This window comes from Bos taurus, chromosome 4 (assembly GCF_002263795.3).
Source record: "Bos taurus isolate L1 Dominette 01449 registration number 42190680 breed Hereford chromosome 4, ARS-UCD2.0, whole genome shotgun sequence".
In the NCBI taxonomy this organism is placed as follows: Eukaryota; Metazoa; Chordata; class Mammalia; order Artiodactyla; family Bovidae; genus Bos; species Bos taurus.
The window spans coordinates 107,664,596-107,683,903 of NC_037331.1; the positions used below are offsets into that span (position 1 = coordinate 107,664,596).

General features: G+C 51.3%; 1 protein-coding gene across 1 annotated transcript; it reads right to left on the reverse strand.

The window, feature by feature from the left end:
* Positions 1-293: 293 nt before the first annotated feature.
* Positions 294-9,606, reverse strand: NOBOX (NOBOX oogenesis homeobox). The gene is made up of 7 exons (XM_024991212.2): positions 7,008-9,606; positions 6,516-6,622; positions 6,087-6,196; positions 5,239-5,312; positions 4,784-5,015; positions 4,012-4,313; positions 294-3,091 (listed from the first exon to the last, which is right to left on the reverse strand). Exons 1-7 carry the CDS (start codon positions 7,384-7,386, stop codon positions 2,796-2,798), a joined length of 1,500 nt encoding a protein of 499 aa, XP_024846980.2. The 5' UTR covers positions 7,387-9,606; the 3' UTR covers positions 294-2,795.
* Positions 9,607-19,308: the final 9,702 nt, after the last annotated feature.

The following is a 19,308-nucleotide window of genomic DNA, read 5'->3' on the forward strand; positions in this document are numbered from 1 at the left end:
CATTTTATTTTTGTGTATGTTGTTAGAGAATGTTTTAATGTCATTCTTTTTAATGTAGCTGTCCAGTTTTACAGGAGCCATTTATTGAAGAGACTGTCTTCTCCATTGTATATCCTCACCCCCTTTGTCATACATGAATTTATTTCTGGATTTTTTATCCTGTTCCATGGGCACCACTCTTAGAAGGAGCATGTGCAAGCTCATATTCTCATGAAAAGAGGCATTTAAGGTGGTGAGAGTGAGACCAGGCCCCTTGAGGCCAGGGCTCTGAGGAATGCCACACAGTCCTCAGATCTTGTGAAACTAGGTTTATTCTTCGTAGCACAATGCAAAGCAAAACTCAAATTCAGTTAAACAATGTTGACTTCCTCCTAGAAGAAGAACTTCATTACAACTAAAGCTTTCAACATTCTATAGGCTCTTATGTAAAGGAGTTAGCTCCCCCTCAACCCTGCAGCCCCACTGGAAAGTTAAGAATGAATGATGCTCCATCAGGGGTGGTGTAGAGCTCATTCCTGCATCTGCCAGCTGGTTGGACGTGTCAGCCCAGGATTCTGTGCTTCTAAAATGTTTTCACCATTTTCCCTTGGTTTGATCTTTCATTCATTCTCAATTCACACACTTTGTTTTCAGTATACTATTAGATTGCCTGACTTTGTGTATAAGCACAGATCTTAAAGCCCATCACCCTCCAGTTCTTGGCTTTAGATATCTACTGTTTGCTAAAAGTACAGGGCATTACTTATCTAAGTTGTTGTCATCATTTAGTCGCTAAGTTGTGCCCAACTCTTTCATGAGCTGTGGACCATAGTCCACGGGGTTCCTCTGTCCATGGGATTTCCCAGGCAAGAATACTGGAGTAGGTTGCCATTTCCTTCTTCAGGGGATCTTCCAGACCCAGGAAGGGAACCTATATCTCCTGCATTGCCATGCAGGTTCTTTACCACTGAGCCACCAGGGAAGTGCTTCCTCATCTGAGCGACAGGAGCCTAAATCCGTAAAGATCTGGACGAGAAAATGTCCAGCCTCTTTGCAGGCTTTGAAAGCAGCAGTATCTTGTGGTAACTGATGGCAAGAGAGGAAAAACAGCATGGAATTGAACAGTTACTGTCTTCTACCCCTTATGTAGAATAATTTTTTCCTCTTACACTGTTTTTAGCCTGGTCATTTTATGGGTGTCATGAGACAAATGTGAAAGCAAAAGAGAGGTATATTTTAAAAGACCCAGTTACATCACAATTGTTTAGTTGCCAAGTCGTGTCTGACTCTCTTGTAACCACGTGGACTATAGCCACCAGGGTCCTCTGTCCATGGAATTTCTTTAAAACCCTACACAGATACCCAGACATGTGTTTGTGTAGCTAAGGTGATTCCTCTCCATTTCTCAATACTTTCCCTTTTCAGTTCTTATGGGCCATGACCCTAGATCTAGTATGATGGATATAAGTTAATCATAGCATTGGAGGTCCAGAATGACACCCCATGTATACTCAAGTGCATGGTGGTTTGAGTCATTAGCCCTGAAATTCTAGTTATTTGGACACTGTAGGGTCATCAGAAGTGTGTGTGCTCGTTGCTCAGTTGTGTCCAACTCTTTGCGACTCCATAGACTGTAGCCTGCCAGGCTCCTCTGTCCATGGACATCTCCAGGCAAGAACACTAGAATGGGTTGCCATTCCCTTCTCCAGGGGATCTTTCTGACCCAGGGATCGAACCTGCATCTCCTGCATTTCAGGCAGATTCTTTATTGTCTGAGCCACTAGGGAAGCCTGCAGGGTTATCAGATGTGGGTACTAAATATATATACATAAATATATATATATATATATAAATAAATAAGAGCATCCTCTTCTTGGTCTTCCCACCCCTCATTCCTACCCAATCCCTTCTCAACCCAGAAAAAGAAGAGCTTTGGGAAAATAAATCATGGTTCACAATTCTAGAGACTTGGCCTAAACAGCCTTGAGCTTCTCTCATCATCCTATCCCTAGTTAAGAGTTAGTTGCATCAGTCATGTCCAACACTTTGCAAATTCCTGGACTGTAGCCCACCAGGCTCCTCTGTCCATGGGATTCTCCAGGCAAGAATACTGGAGTGGGTTGCCATTCCCTTCTCTGGGGGAAATCTTCCCTACCCAGGGATCAAACCCCGGTCTCCTGCCTTGCAGGCAGATTCTTTACGGGCTGAGAGCTTCCATCCCTGCAGGGCCCAAATTGCAGAAAAAGTCCCAGGCTCAGGTTTGTTCAGGCTCACTTCTGGGTTTGAGACGAGAACATGGTTTAAAGATAGGACTAAAGACAAGGCCCAGGAGGCCCCATTCCTTGCCCAGCAGGAGAGATGGGGCCCAGAAGGATGCCAGGCTCACACGATCCTGCCCCAGAGGGTCAGTCCCTCCTGAGCCTCTCAGTACACAGCTGCCCAGCTGAGTGGGTGGCAATGAAGGGCAGGGGGGGTCTTCACTAGCGTGAGAAGGGAGACACATCACTACAGAGAGAGAAACCCAAGAGGAGGCAGTTTACTGCTTATGGTGGCCACTGGAGCGGCTGTGGAGCAAGGAGAGCAAATAACATAAACGGAAGCAACCGTCAGAGGCGACACGGCCCCACTCCATTTCTCCAGGACCACCATTCGGAGCTGTGGGGGAAGGACGGGTGGTCCAGGCCTCCTCCTCCTCAAGTCAGCATTTGGCAAAATGAGCCCTGGAGTCCAGTCTTTCCTTCAACTTCGAGCCCTGTCTCCTCTGGGTGCTCCAGCCATCTCCGGCAGGACGGCCTCTTGGTTCTTCGGCTCCATGACTAGGGGCCATGGCCACTCTTGTCTTCTTCCTCGGGGGCCGGGGGCCGCTCCCCGGGGGCAGCCGGTGGTTCCTCCTGGGCCTGGCTGAGCGGGGCTTTTCCTGCTGCAGGTGGGGTGCTCTCGGGCATCTGGGTGAGGCCCGGGGAAGGCAGCCTACCTGAAGCCTGTGCGTAGGGGGCAGCAAACAGGTCCAGGAAGCAGCCGTCCCCTCCCGGGGGGCCCCCCAGAGACTGCGGGCAGAAGGCACTGGGGAATGGCAAGTCTGGCAGGCAGGGGTCGGCCCAGGGCACCGTACCTGTGGGGCCAAAGCACACAGCACAGAGCGCACGGCATGAAGGGGCCCCAGGGCAGTCTCCGCGACAGAGACCCTCCCTGCTCCACAGAGACACGGGTCAGGACCCCAGAGTGGGTCTCCCCTCAGGACCAGGCACCCGCCCCCCATGACTCAAGGGCCTGGGGTTGGGGCACAGCGACCCAGAGCACACTGCAGGTCGGGCTGGGGCCCCCTCACACATGTGGAAGGAGCCCGGGAACCAGAGTCTTTCTCCCTCTTCTTCTCCTGAGTCTCCTAGGGCGATAACTCCAGCATATCCGGGGTCCCGGTGGCCCCTTGGACACTCCCTTTAGCTGCCATCTACTCTGCACCGAGTGTTTCACGCCCGTCATTCCTAGTCCTCACCAAGCCCTCAAAGAGATGGCAATACTATTCCCACTTCAGAATCCAGGAAGCTCAGAACTAGTGATGACTGAGCTGGACTCCATGCTTGGCTTTGCCTCCCTCCAAAGCTCTCTCTCTCGGAGAAGGAAATGGCAACCCACTCCAGTACTCTTGCCTGGACAACTCCATGGATGGAGGAACCTGGTAGGCTACAGTCTATGGGGTCGCAAAGAGTCGGACACGACTGAGCGACTTCACTTTCTTTCTTTCTATAGTTCCTTTTGGAGACGGAAATGGTAACCCACTCCAGTGTTCTTGCCTGGAGAATCCCATGGATGGAGGGGCCTGGTGGGCTACAGTCTCTGGGGTTGCAAAGAGTCGGACACGACTAAGCAACTAACACACACCCAAAGCTCTCTCTTACTCTGCTCTGAAACCTCCAGGAAACTGGAGGACGAAGAGCTTCACCAAGATAGCCCCCGTCTTGGGGATCTCTCCCCTCTCACCCTCCTCAAACACTGGGGTCGGGGGGGCCTTCTCTTCCAGCCCCGACTCACCCACATTCCCGGCCGGCGGCTGCAGCAGGACGGGCCCCGACGGAGGGCCTGGGAAATAGCCCTGGGATGAGCCCCCGCCGGGGCCACAGGACAAGGCAAAGAGAGGGTCTTCGGGCAGTGGTGGAGTCAGCGAGCTGGGCAAAGGGAAGGGGTGCAGGTATGGAAACTGGGGCTGTGGGTGTTGGAAGAACTGGGTCTGTGGCCCCTGGGAGAAGGGGAACGATCCTGGCTGGCTGCTGCTGGGTTGGTACTCCTGGAGTTCCAGATCCTCTAAGTATGAGCAGGCAGGGGGTGGAGTGATGCTGTGGGGACAGAGAAGAACTTCCTGAGGCTCCAATGGTTTCATTCCTACCACGCCCTCCCCCACCACCTGCCTCTCCACAAACCCCAGGCCTGCTGCTTCCTCCTCTTCCTGCTCCAGCTTCTCACCCTCTTCTCCTCTACAGCTGTGATGTCCTGATCCTTTCCCTCCCCATCCCCTCACCCTTTAACCCTCACTACATTTACTAACTCCTTGCTTCTCTCAGGGCTTCCCTGGTGGCTCAGAAGGTAGATTCTGTCTGCAATTCAGGAGACCCAGGTTCGATCCCTGGGTCAGGAAGATCCCCTGGAGGATGGAACTGCAACCCACTCTAGTATTCTTGTCTGGGGGGGTGGGGAAACCCCATCTCTCACTTACCCTCTCACCTCCCAAGCTCCATCCATCTTTCCTCCGTCTGTGCCTCCCCAAGGATAGCTCAATACAGCCCCCCGTGAAGTGGCAGACAAGTACCTTGTTCCCCACAACCCACAAGGGCCATCCTTGTGGCTGCTGTCACTGCCCAGGGTGTCCAGCAGCAGTGGCATCAGCTGGGGGGCATGCACAGGGCCGAGGGGAAAGGGAAGGTTGGCTCTTCGGACAGGTGGGGGGCTGAAGAGTGGGGGGGTCACAGGCCTTCTCTGGGGGCCCTCATTCTGCAGGTTTGGGCCCAGAGTCTGGTCAGATGTCAGCAGCATGGACGGCTCTGGGAACAGAAGTCCACGGGGGGTTTGTGAGAGTAAGACAACGGGGAGGGGATGCAGCCTTGGCGGTGCTGGAGGGGGTTAGAGTGCAAGAGGCTTGGGCTCCCCGAAGTGGCTCCACTGAACAAAACCATGGAGAGCTCTGGCCACTCCCAGGTCTTCCAAGAAAGAGCCCTTTGACTTTGCCGTCTTCCCCAGACAACCCTCAGAAGGGGGTCGGCTCACCTGGAAGGGAATCCTGAGGGAGGGTCCCAGGCTCCAGCATCGTGGACTCGGTAGGTGGCAGCTCGGCCACAGAGCTGGTGGCAGACAGATCAGAGACTGCAGGTCAAGGGGTCCCTGGTCTATGACTGGGGCTTCCATGTAGGGAAAGGGACCCACACGTTCAAGCTCTGTCTCCCTACAAGGCACTGCTGCTGCTGCTAAGTCGCTTCAGTCGTGTCCGACTCTGTGCGACCCCATAGGTGGCCGCCCACCAGGCTCCCCCGTCCCTGGGATTCTCAAGGCAAGAACAGTGGGTTGCCATTTCCTTCTCCAATGTGTGAAAGTGAAAAGTGAAAGTGAAGTTGCACAGTCGTGTCCGACTCTTAGCGACCCGATGGACTGCACCAGGCTCCCACCAGACACCCAGACACCCACCAGGCTCCTCCATCTGTGGGGTTTTCCAGGCAAGAGTTACTGGAGTGGGGTGCCATTGCCTTCTCCACTGGCAAGTCCCAATCCCACCTGGTCCAAATCCCTCTAAATATTAGCCAACAACTCTGGCTCAGACCGTAAAGAAGCCACCTGAGACGTGGGAGACCCAGGTTTGATCCCTGGGTCAGGAAGAGCCCATGAGAAGGGAATGGCCTCCCGTTCCAGTATTCTTGCCTGGGACACCCCACGGACAGAGGAGCCCGGTAGGTTACAGTCCTTGGGGTTGCAGAGAGGTGAACTTGGCTAAGCAACTCACACACACATGCCCCATCATGTGCCCAGCCTTCCAGCACCTTCCCCCTTCTAGACCCCAGGATCCCAGCTTAGACCCCATGTCCTGCCCATGGGGAGGGGCCAGGAAGAGGAGAAAGTCTTACCTGCATTGGTTGCTGGCGGGGGCTGGGGTAAGGGCGGGACCGGCAGGTGCGTCCTTACTCTCCTTCCCATTCATTTTTCGCCACTTGGCCCGGCGATTCTGGAACCACACCTGTAGGGGAAGAGACACCTGAAGAGCTTGAGGAACAGGGCAGAGCCTGAGGCTCGGGCCTGCTGGCCCATGATGGCTGTGACTGAGGAGGTCCCTGCACCACTCAGACTGGTATGAAGGGTTCATCTAGATGGGGTCTGAGTCACCTCCCTGCGTCATCTAAGGCCAAGGCTGGGTGGAAACAGGCAAGAACACAGCCCTGGCTGAGGCCTCACTCCAGCCCCTGTTGGGGAGCTGCTGAGTACTTGCTAAGCTCCCCCAGAGTCCCGGCACGTGGGCTCCCCTCCACTCCTAGACCGGGGGAGTCAGCACCCTTTACCATGATGCGCTGGGGGGTGACCCCCACTGTCTGGGCAATCTCACGGCGCTTATCGCTGTCTGGATAGTGGTCATCTTGGAAGAGCCTTTCTAGCTCCTCCAGCTGGTCTAGAAGAAGAAAACACTGGCTTTGAGGATGAACACCAGTAATGAGGAAGCAGAGGAGAAACACACGCCTTTCAGGCGGGACCACTGTCCCCAACCCAAGGGCCTCCCACAGCCTGGTGGCTAAGTTCCCCCAGTGGGCTGGGGCCTCCTCTGGCTTGGGCTTTGTGGCAGGGAGCTGCGTGGTGGGTTACTTTCCTGTTTCTTCCATGTTCTGATAAGAAAACGCAAACTTCCCCTCTTAGGGTCAGAAGTCATGGCCTTGCAGAGGTCAAGAGACGTTCCAGCCAAGGTGATGCATAAGCTAACTGCACTCCCGTCTCCTGGGGCCACGTTCCCAGAGATTGACACCAGGTCCCTCCGGTTTCCTCTCACCTCAGGGACTTACCCGAGCGGTACAGGGTGCGAGTCTTCTTCCGGACCTGGCAGGTCACTTCCGGGGACCTCTTCTCCTGGTCCAGGTTTTGGTTCTTCTGGGCCAGTGTGTTGAGGAGGTTGGCCACATGGCAGGACCCCCGGCCTAACCCACAAGGCCCTGGGTTGTACGTGGCCCGAGCCGGGTTAACGCTGCTGGGAGATGCCGTCGAGGCCGGACCCACATCCCTAGGCTTCTTCTGCTTGCCGGTGGCTGGAGAAGAGGGCCTCTTCCCCAGCCTGCCCTCTGTCCCCGGGAAGGGAGGCCCTTGCCCTTGAGGCTGGGGTCTAGGCGAGGCCAGGCTCCTGTCTTCGTGGAGAGCTCCTGGGCTGGGGCGCTGGCAGGCCTTCATAGGCCCAGTCCCTTCCCCAGGGGCCTCTGACGGCCGCTTCTCCCCGTAGATGGTGCAGGAAATAGGCACGTCCTTGCCTGGGGCATCCTGAGTGTGGGGGGCTGACCTCTGCAGGGCTTCCTCCTCCTCCTCCAGCCTGGCAGCAGGGACACCCCCCTGGCCTGTGGAGAGCCAGCACCCCGACTCAGCACAGGAGAAGGAAGAGCCTGGCCCAGGAGGATGCGCTGCTTCCTGGTCTGCAACTGGTGTCCTGTTTGACCTTAAGCTTTCACTTGTCTACTTAACAAACGCGGTAACAGTTCCAGGCGTACCTTCCTAACTCGGCTACCGTGAGGATCACAGGAGGGAATCCTTCTTGCCTGGAGAATTCCATGGACAGAGAAGCCTGGCAGGCTACAGTCCACGGGGTAACAAAGAGTCGGACACGACTGAGCTAACACATACGTACATACGTAGCTTGGAAAAGCAAAAGCACGCAGATGCCACCATGAGGGGTCTGAGCTCGTGAACCTAGATGGTGGGGGAGGAATCCTAATCTGGGGGGAACTTACTCCCTGGGAGTTCCCAGTTTTCTCCTAGACACCTGGATTGTGAGTTTGAGATTGAGACTCTGCAGCTGATCAGACTGGATCCCGGTCCTGCTCCGGACACAGCATCACGGCTGAGCAGGAACACGGCAGGACTGAGTGGTGTCCAGGGGCCCAGACAAGAACATCAAAGGGGAGCTAACAGGAATGTCTACCCTCATCTCCCACAGAACTGGCTCTCTCCTCACCCCTATACACACCCTCATCCCCTCCCTGCAAAGCGGGACCTCAGCCAAGGGCCTGGAGCCCAGGCCAGCCCCCCTTTTACAGGTATGGAAGGGTGACCTGACGAGCACTGTACATTCCCATCCCTCAGCCTTCAGCTTGTCTGTCCTTTTCTGAGCTATGATTCATCAGGAGTTTACCAGGTCCTGGGCATGGTGCTAAGCACCTTTCAGAGATCAGTCCGGTCTGCATTTAATCCCTGTGAGGAAGGCATAGGCATCTCTCCCTCTAACAGATGAAGAAATGCAGATGGCAGAGTTCAGTGACTTGCCTAAACTCACAGTGCAGGGCTCTTGTTCACTAGACGGAGCCCTTCCGAGGGTCACCAACCTGCCCCTCATTTCCCTCCCAGCTTATTCATAACCTCCAGAACTCTCTCAGGTCAAGGAGCTGTTGTGTTATTTCTTACAAAACTAGAATATTTTTATTAAAAAAAATTTTTTTTTAATATTTTTCAGTGGATGCTCACTGGTGTTTTGTTTTGGCCCCCACAGCATGTGGGATCTTGGTTCCTCCACTAGGGGTCTACCCAGGCCCCCTGCATTGGAAGTGCCAAATCTGAACCTCTAGACCATCAGGGAAGTTTCCAAGAGCGAGTTTTTCTGGTTTTTTTTTTTTTTAATGAAAGTTGCATGAGACTGACTAGCTTAAGGAGCCGCTTTCTAACAACATGTAAAGAAAGATGTAGGTTACAGGCTAAGGTGCTTTGCCAGATTGTTCCCTAGCGTACAAGCTGGTGACCAGGGTTTGCAGGCTTCTACTCCATAACTAAGCCGAGTGGCCGGATGGGGAAATGCGGAAGAAGGGACACACTGGTTTTACAGTATTTCTGGAGCACTGGAGCCTAGCAAATCTGGTACACAGTAGATGGTCACTAAAGGCAATGCATCACCTTGATAGCTTTCCTAAAGTGGCTCAGCGGTAAAGAATCCGCCTGCCAATGCAAGAGCCCCGTTCCAACCCTCAGTCAGGAAGACGCACTGGAGAAGGGCATGGCACTCTTTTGCCTAGAGTGTCCTTCCCTGGAGAATTCCATGGACAGAACAGCCTGGTGGACTACAGTTCATGGGGTCGCAAAGAGTCGGACACGACTGAGCGACTGAAGAACAACAAATCAGGGTGATAGACCCTGGTAAAAAAGGTGATGGGTCTTGGAACCTAGAACAGCAGAGCCTCAACCCTGCTTTCCTTCTCTGCGTGTAGACAGATCAGAACCCCAAAACGGAAGGGTGCTGTGGGGAGGGCTCCCTGGCCCGCGACACCCCCTCGAGTCCCCCTCAGCTCCCAGCCCCGACCCTCCCGAGCTCTAGAGGCCTGGCTGCTGGGCCCCCGGGCTCCCGCGCACTCACCCCGCAACTCCGGGCCGCGCTCCCGGGTGGGCTCCATGGCCTGGACTCCCGCACGGGGCCGCCCGCCTGCCCGCCGCCTAAAGAAGCCTCGCGCGCGGGCAGGTGTGTGTCCGCGAGGCCCGCCCGGGAGGGCGGCGCGCGGGGCAGCTGCAGGGCGCGAGGCCCGGGGGCCACGCAGCTGCCCGCCCCCGCCGCGGCCGAGAGGGGCGGGTGCGGCCGCTCCCTGGGCCGGGGGGCGATGCACGTGGGGCGTGGGCGACAGCCCGCCTCCAGGGCCCGCGTCCGGGAGTCTGCAGCGCTCACCAACGCCCACCATCTCCCAAGGCCGGCCTTGGCACTGGGCTCTGGTGGCGGCTTGCGCCTTGGAGACGGAGTCCTTCCTTGGGAACCGGGGAAGGCGACTTAGGGAGTCACTTATCCTGGGAGCCCCAAACCACTGCTCCACTGAGCTAGCCCCAGGCCTAAGCCCCCAAGACGCCGTGCCGATTGGAAGGTTCCCTAGAGCCCCGAGCTAGAAGAAGCCAGGCCACAGGGCGAAGTCTACACGTCTCGGATGGACACAGTTGCAGGAGCCGCGGAGGCCACAGGGAAGCGGGCGGAACGCGGGGCGGCCATGCGTGCTGCTCAAAGCTTTGGTCTCAGTTTTCACCGGCTTGAGACCACTTTTACTCGCCGAAAATGGGTGGGGCGGAGGACACAGAACAAAGATCCTACAGGCGCGATCTTTGTGACTCTTCCTTCACCGAACGTCTTGCCTTCTTTATGAAAGAATTTAAGAATTTAAAATTCTCATGGCGTCGTCCTCCCATCTGCCCTTGAGTGGGAGGCGATGGCCAAATTGAAACAGGTGCGTGGGGGTGGGGGTGGGGGGCCGTCCAGGACCGAATCCAGGTGTTTGCTTTTAGGATTGAAAAGACTCTGGACAGCGCGTGCCTTCAGGCTGTAATCACCTGTTGGGATGTTTTTTTCCTGCGCCTTAAATTCTTTTGAGGTGCTTGACCTATACATGTGAACTTTGGAAGGCTGGCCGTTCTAAAATATAGACAAATGAGCGAGTTAATTTTGTGATAACATGATCAAAATTCCAGGCCCTCTGGTGTTTCATTCTGACTCCAGTAAGAGCAATATCCTCAGGTAAATAAGCGGTTTAGAGGTTGGGGCCAGTTTCAGCTAGAAATCCGGGCCATGTGAGCAAGAAAGAGAGGGCAACTAAGTGGCTTTATTTGTGAAAAGTCACCGTTTGGTGACATGGTCGTAAATGGAATACAGTAGCTGCCTGATTAAACATTTATAGGACACTGTCTGCCAGGCCTGGTGCAGAAGCCTACTGGCGGAGAGGGGATTAGAACAATGCCACAAGAGAAGGAACAGTGTCCATTCCACAGGGAGGTCAGTGGTGGGTTAGAAGGATACACAGGAGCAGAAAGCTCTGCTGGACTCGGACTGGGGGTGGGGTCAGGAAAGGCCTTCATGGAGCCGGTATCACAGATCTGTGAGCTGAAGGTTAAGGGAGAGGCATTGCTTTTGTGTCACAGCCCTGTTGAAACTCTGCGGTGCTCCTGCCTGCCTGTGTGATAAAAACCAAGCTCCCTGACCCGGAGAGGAGACTTCCCAGGTCTGGTCCTTTTCTCTGAAGCCTCAGCTCGCCTGCTGCCCACGCCCATGTGTCCCAACTTTACTGTCTCTTTTGACCTTGTGTTTTTCAAGGAGCCTTTGCTGAAACCCCTTGGATCAGAATTTCTTTGGGAATTTGTTTAAAATGTAGCTTTCTGGCCCCATTCCCAGACGTTTTAATTGGCGGGTCCAGAGAGGCATCTAGAAAGTGTAACAAGCCTCTCAGGTGATTCTTATTCACATTAGAGTTTGAGACACTTGGTAGATCTGCAAAAACAAAGTCAACTGAACCATCCTGGGGATGGGAGTGGGGAAAGTGGGGTGATGTGGGGTCTTTGTGGGGGAAGGACCTTTGGTCCTTTACTGAGGTGTCTACTGTAGTGCAGAATTAATCTCTTAATATTAGGTTATCCTATCTCATTAAATTAAGAATAAATCATCCTTCCCTGCCATCATTTATGTTGTATTTTCTCTCTGGTTGCCCTCTGCCTGGGTGAAGGTCAGAAGAGCAAAGACTGAACTACCCATAGACTGGCTGCCACCCTTGCACAAAACTTGGGAAAATATGAGGTCTAATTGTATAAAAGGGTTTGAGGCTTAAGGAATTGAAGATGTTGGCATTTTCTCTCTTTTTTTTTTTTTTTTTTGAGTTTGTGATGTTATTAATAATCCTTTGGCCAAAAGTGAAAATACAGATTGAAGGAAGAAGATGTTTGCATTTTCTAAATACGTAAATGATTGAATTTGTTAGGCTTGGGCTATGACATTCGGGAAATTGAAGTTCCCTTTTTTTTTTTCTTCTTCTTTCCATTTTTCCTTCAATAATAATCTTGCCTTGCTGTTTTATGGCTTTTCAAAAATGGTATGGTTTTGTTTGTTAATTTACAGGGATGTTTGATTTAGTTACTGTAAGTGAATTTAGTCTAAGAAGGCTTGGGAGTGTGTCTTGATGTGTTTGGTTGAGAAGGGAGTGTTTCTATAATATATGCTGTGAAGAGTTCCATCTTTCACAGAGAATCTTCAAAGGAAGAAGACAGAGAAGGGGTACTGCTCTTTATTGGGAGGGCAAAAAATGTTTATTTTGGGGTACTTGGAAATATTTATTTCTAAGTCTTGGTATAAGCCATCTTCATGATCTTTAGGCAAGTTCACGTACATAACCTCATTTAGAGGGAAGGGTTTCCTTTTGGGGTAGGGAAGGGGGTTGTCATTAGTTTTCAGAGCCAAACTGTAAACCCCCTCCTGTACCCTTTTAGGACGAGCCATTTATTCCAACCTCTTTTCTTCTCTTTGATAGAATGACAACAAAAAGAAAGAGGCCTGATGCTACTAAAGAATATAATTGATCTTTTTTTTTTTTTTTAGTTTATGTGGAGTTAACCATACAGTTGGTTTGCTGCTGCTGTGTCGCTTCAGTCATGTCCGACTCTGTGCAGCCCCATAGACGGCAGCCCACCAGGCTCCCCCGTCCCTGGGATTCTCCAGGCAAGAACACTAGAGTGGGTTGCCATTTCCTTCTCCCACAGTTAGTTTAAACACATGAAATAAGCATTATCTGTCCTTCCTCCCTCCTTCTCTATAATGAGGAAAATAACCAGGAGAAGGTGGTTGACCGAGAAACGTTTTCAAAGCAGAAACACGGGGGAATTCATTCTTGGCCTCCATGCCTCCCCGCCTCCCCGGGAGTACAGGGCAACAGGTCATTGGAAGTCCTGGGACCAGAGGCAACGGTGCAGTCGTGAAAGGCAGAAATGTGAACGGGCCCCGGGTCAGGAGCTCACAGTCCCTGCAAACACGGGAGGTCAGGGCCCCAGGAAGCAACCAGGAGGACAGCACCGCCCAAGGCGGAGGAGGGTAAAGGGGAGCAGGATGTCCTGAGCCTGAAGAAGGCACGTGGCTGGACGATCAGATGAATGCCATGGGCTCACTGAGACAAAGCTGAGGGTGGCCACGACTGGGGCAGACACTGGGGGCTGCTAGAGTCTCTGCGGAGCTGCTTTGCTTGGAGGTTGCTGGTGATGGGCATTGGGAACACCTGGCTTAGAGCAGAACCCGCTCCAGCAGTGAGAAAACAGGTTCTGGCATGAATGCGCCTGATCACTTCTAATCCCCGTGCCCCAGACTCTCAAGGTTTTCTGCATCTAACAAGAATAGTGAGCCTGTCTAAGCAGTGTGGTCGCTGCTGCTCGTTTTTAACTAGGCCGTGCTCATACTAAGGGGCTTCCCAGGTGGCCCAGATGGTAAAAAAAAAAAAAAAAAAAAACAAAACCAAAAACCCCACCTGCCAGTGCAAGAGATGCGGGTTCGATCTCTGGGTCGGAAAGGTCCCCTGGAGAAGGGAATGGCAACCCACTACAGTATTCTTGCCTGGGAAATTCCATGGACTGAAGAGCCTGGCAGGCTACAGTCCATGGGGTTGCAAAGAGTCAGACATGACTTAGTGACTGAACAACGACAACTCATAATATATCACCATGGCTTGTGTTTTTGTAATTTGCAAAGTGCTTTCCCTTCCACGCGAATCCCTTCCCTATGCACCTCTGTTTTACAGGCAGACGGTCTCCTTTCTGCTCCCTTTTGCCCCTCTCCAGGATTGCAAAGCTGGGTGCCCACTAGAGCCTGGCATTCAAATTCACCTCGAAACCTGGCCCCGACCTTCCCTCAGGCTGCATCTGTGTCTTCCTTCTCTTCATCTCCCTCGACCCTCCCACTCTTGTCTCCTCAGAGTCTCCTCTGGTTCTAACCCTCTCAACTTCGCCCTGGATGGCCCTCGCCTTCTCATGCCTCAGGGCCACACATTGTTTATAGGCCTGAAACATTGTCCAGTCCCTTTTACTTCTGGCAAAGTCTTACACTTCAAAGCCCAACCCGTGTGTTCTCTTTCCTGGGAAACCTATCTTGGCTTTCCAGTGCCAGAAGGAACTGCTGCTTCCTGCGTGCTCCCACTGTGCCGTGTTCCCAACGATGTATTACACCACCTAACCCAGGCTCACCAGAGAATTCTGTGAACTTCCCACCAGCCGCTGAGTTCTTACGTCTTAACAAACATCTGTTCACACCAGGCGCTTCCTACCTGCTCTACAAATATCAGCTCCCTGAATTTCCACAACCCCGGAAGGTTCTGTCATTAGCCTCATTTTATCACAAAGAAACTGACATACAGAGCTTATGTGCTTTGCCAAAGGTCACAGAGCTGGTAAGCGGCACACCCAAGAGCTGAACCCGGTTAGTCTGGTTCCCGCCTGTACTCGTAACCACTGGGCTTTCCTGTTTATTTCATTTATATCTATGTCAAGATCCTCCCGGTCTTGGCATGGTGGCTTGCACATGAGGATCAGTAATTGTTCATTGACCAGGAATTGATCACCATCGCCAGGAGTTAGCAGAGGAGGGAGGGAGGTGGCTGTACCTGGGCAGGGGAGCAGCACTATGCAGCTGTTTGAATCCTGACCGTGGTGGTGGTTGCATGAGTCTACACTGAGATAAAATGGCATAGAACTAAACAGGGTTGGGGGCTTCCCTGGGGGCTCAGGTGGTAAAGAACCTGCCTGCAATGCAGGAGACCCAGGTTCGATGCCTGGGTCGGGAAGATCCCCTGGAAAAGGGAATGGCAACCCACTCCAGTATCCTTGCCTGGAGAATCTGATGGACAGAGGAGACTGACAGGCTACAGTCCACGGGGTCACAAAGAGTTGGACACGACTGAGTGACTGACAGGCTTCAGTCCATGGGGTCACAGAGAGTTGGACACGACTGAGTGACTGACAGGCTACAATCCACAGGGTCGCAAAGAGTTGGACACGACTGAGCGACTGACACACACGAAAACAGAGCTGACCCTGGAACAGCATGAGTTTCAACGACACAAGTTTGTAAATGTGCAGATTTTTTAAAAAATAATAAATACTGTAGAATTACATGATCCATAGTGTATTAGCAGATGTGGAACCTCACGTAGGGAAAAGCCACAGATACAGAGGCCGATTATAAGTTGTGCATGGATTTTCGACTGTGCAGAGGATTTCGACTGACCTCTGCATTGTTCAAGGGTCAAATATATATGGGACTCTCCAGGCAAGAATACTGGAATGGGATGCCATTTCCTTCTCCAGGGGATATTCCCAATCCAGGGATCAAACTCAGGTCTCCCACTTTGCAGGCAGATTCTTTACTGTCTGAGCCACTGGGGAAGCCAAGACCAGGCAAGAATACTGGAGAGGGTTGCCATTTCCTTCTCAATGGGATCTTCCCAACCCAGGAATCCAACCCAGGTCTCCTACATTTTAGGCAGATTCTTTACCTACTGAGCTAGGAGGGAAGCCCCAAGTATATATACATATACCTGCAAATGAGTGTGTGTAAAAACTGGTGAAATCTGAGTGAGGTCTGTGGATTGTACCGGTATCAGTTTCCTGGTATGATTTTATACTGTAGTTATGCAGGATGTTACCACTGGGGCAAAGGAATATGGGATCTCTCTGTATGATTTCTTAACACTTCCTGGGAAACTGTAATTATTTCTCTGATGACCAGGTGTAGGGTCATGGCTCCCAGGAGAAGGTGCTCCGCCAGGAGCCCTCAGGGTGCGGAAAGAGAACTCTGCCTTCTGGGCAGAGTGAGTTCATTACTATTCTTTCCTTGCTTTCAGGACGTGGCCTCGTGTCCTCCTGGGCTTTGATGCCTTCATGGTCTCCTGTGACCTGGTTACCCACCCGCTCCAGAGCCAGTTAATCGTGTGAAAGGTGAGGTCACATCATGGTCAGCAGGTTCCTCTGTGCTTAGGGCACCAAGCTTTAAGGTCCACTAACATTAGAGTGACAATACCAGCTCTTTGGAATTGAAGATGACCTGCCCTTGTGTTTAAATGTTTCCTTTTGCTTGATACCAATCAAGAGCAGGATCGCTAGTGTAGGTTAGAAGCTACCAGCAACTTCCTTTGCCTGCTGGAGAGGATGGTAAAATATTAGGCGTGCGTTTAAGTGGGACAGAGAGATGAAGAGATAGACAACTAGATTGATTACCCGAGAAATAATTAGGCCAGCAAAACCTGTCACAAAGTTTGTTGGAATGACAAGGGGGCTGTAGAACTGGACGGGCTGCTAGACCCCGTTTTAAGCTCGCAAAAAGACTGTGATCATCTCTATCTTGTAACTGAGGCGCTGCGTGTGTTATTAAATTCATACAAGGGAACTTGGGCCTCCCCTGGGCCACCTGGCCTTCACGCTGTGTCACGCAGAGTTCCAAAGAGAGGGAGCAAAAAGCAACAGAGACGGGGAAGACGTTTTTGGAATCAGAGATGCACTAGACAATATGGACATGAATTTGAGCAAACTCTGGGAGATAGTGGAGGACAGAGGAGCCTGGTTGCTGCAGCCCATGGGGTCAAAAAGAGTCGGACACAACTGAGCAGCTGAACAAAAGCAACAAGAAAATGATGTTAGATCTATCTTGCTTAGTCAGGAGATACAGTTTCTGATCTGAACTCTCAGATACGCTGCTCCAAGGCCCATTTGGTTTGGGCTCACCAGCAAGGGCAAGCACTGTTGGCTTTCAGACTTTTCAAGCTTAACCTTATTTTCAAACGGAACTTCCGATTCCCGCCCGAAAACCTGTAAGGCCCCCAAGCCTCCCTCTCTTTGTATCAGTCACCCAGTTGGAATCATCCTTGATTCAGTGCTCTCCCTCACACCTTACGTATGAGCTGTGACCATTCAACCTCCAAAGCCTTTAACTTTGCATCTCAAAGCTTTTAATTTCTCTCCATCATCACCGATCCAAGCCCCTCTCCTCTCGGGCCTGTTCTTTAGTGACAGCTTCCTAAACACATCTCCTGTCTCCAATCCTATCCCACTGTAATCCATCCTCCACAGACTGGCTAGGGAGATGGTCTTAACATGAAAATTGCCATATGTGACTCTGTTGTTTATATGCCTTAATGACGTCCCATTGTACTGGGAGGAAAATAAAAACATCTTACCAAGGCCCTGCACGATCTGGTTCCCGCTTCATCTCAGGTCCTTCAAGCATCTTAGACATACTACATTCTTCTGTCTCAAGGTCTTTACATATCCTGTTCCCATGCCTGCAAACGCTCTTGGTGATTTTTATGGCTGATTCCTACCCAGGTCTTGGCTTAAGTGTTATTTCTCCATGCAGAGTCCTTTGGCCACATTATCGACCTAACACCTACCTCCTAATATTTTCTCTGTTTTTATTACTATTCCTCACACAACATGTAATTATACTTTAGTTTACAGACTGTCTCCTCTACAGTATCTTGAGCTCCCTGGGTACTGAAACTAGTGGTTTGTTTCGCCAGTATCAATCCACATAAACAACAGCCCTGGCGTGGTGGCTGACTTATGCATGTTAGCTATTTGGCTAATGAATGTGTGTGTGTGTGCGCGCGCACTCTCTCACATGGTCAGTCGTGTCCAACTCTTGCAGCCCCATGGACTGTAGCCCACCGCATTCCTCTGTCCATGGAATTTTTCAGGCAAAACTGCTGGAGTGGTTTGTCATTTTCTCCTCCAGGGGATCTTGCCAACTCAGCAATCAAACCCAAGTTAAATCTCCTGTATTGGCAGGCGGATTCTTTACCACTAACACCAACTGGGAAGACAGATGAATGGAGGAATAAAAATATGGGGTTTTGTTGTTGTTTTTTTTTTTTTCAGTTGGAAGGGAGAAAAAGATGATCAGATTCATGGTACAAATGGCAGTTTCTGATAATTCATAACCTGATCTATGCTGCTGCTGCTAAGTCACTTCAGTGGTGTCCGACTCTGTGCGACTCCATTGACGGCAGCCCACCAGGCTTCCCCGTCCCTGAGATTCTCCAGGCAAGAACACTGGAGTGGGTTGCCATTTCCTTCTCCAATGCATGAAAGGGAAAAGTGAAAGTGAAGTCACTCAGTCGTGTCTGACTCTAGCAACCCCATGGACTACAGCCTACCAGGCTCCTCCGTCCATGGGATTTTCTAGGCAAAAGTACTGGAGGATTTAATAAGGCCATTAAATTGGAATGCTTCCTAAAAGTGTTGGCCATTTTGAGAACTGAGGAAACCAGAACCCAGGGGTAAAATGTGGCATTTTAGTGCTTGTTGTAAGGAACACAGCGAGACTTGGCATGCCTCTTTGGTAAAGTCCATATTCATCAGAGGCCATGGCTTTTCAGAGAGAAAGCAAAAGCCAGAGCTACAGCTTGTTAGGGCTTCTTCAGTCTTCAGAAAAAGACGCAAGAGACTTTATATTTAGAATGGGTGTTTTATAGATCACATTTAGGTGGATCTTGTTTTTTTATGACAGCCTCTGCCTTAATTTTTAAGATGTTTAGTCCACTTATACAATGTATCACTCACAAATAATGATTATTAATATGGTTGGATTTAGGTCTACCCTCTTGCTATTGTTTTCCCTTATCATATCTTTTTATGCCTTATTTTTGAGTTCAGTTCAGTCTCTCAGTCAATGTCCAACTCTTTGTAACCCCATGGACTGCAGCACACCAGGCTTTCCTGTCCATCACCAAATGCTGGAGCTTGTTCAAATTCATGTCCATCGAGTTGGTGATGCCATCCAACCATCTCATCCTCTGTCATCCCCTCCTCCTTCTGCCTTCAATCTTGCCCAGCATCAGGGTCTTTTCCAATGAGTCAGTTCTTCGCATCGGGTGGCCAAAGTACTTGAGCTTCAGCTTCAGCATCAGTCCTTCCAATGAATATTCAGGACTGATTTCCTTTAGCATTGACTGTTTTGATCTCCTTGCAGTCCAAGGGACTCTCAAGAGTTTTCTCCAGCACCACAGTTCAAAAGCATCAATTCTTTGGTGCTCAGCTTTCTTTATAGTGCGACTCTCACATCCATACATGACTACTGGAAAAACCATAGCTTTGACTAGACAGACTTTTGTAGGCAAAATAATGTTTCTGCTTTTAAAAATGCTGTCTAGGTTGGTCATAGCTTTTCTTCCAAGGAGCAAGTGTCTTTTCATTTCATGGCTACAGTGACAGTCCATAGTGATTTTGGAGCCCCCCAAAATAGTCTGTCACTGTTTCCATTTTTTCCCCATCTATTTGCCTTGAAGTGATTGGACTGGATGCCATGATCTTAGTTTTTTGAATGTTGAGTTTTAAGCCAACTTTTTC

What these genes read in the sequence shown, in the direction of transcription:
- NOBOX (XM_024991212.2), bottom strand. Translation starts at nt 7,386, where the DNA reads ATGAAGGCCTGCCAGCGCCCCAGCCCAGGAGCTCTCCACGAAGACAGG. An exon ending in TCACCCCCCAGCGCATCATG is followed by an intron (nt 6,197 to 6,515) that starts GTAAAGGGTGCT and finishes CTTCCCCTACAG; the next exon opens with GTGTGGTTCCAGAATCGCCG. An exon ending in CCCGCCAGCAACCAATGCAG is followed by an intron (nt 5,313 to 6,086) that starts GTAAGACTTTCT and finishes GTCTGCCACCAG; the next exon opens with CTCTGTGGCCGAGCTGCCAC.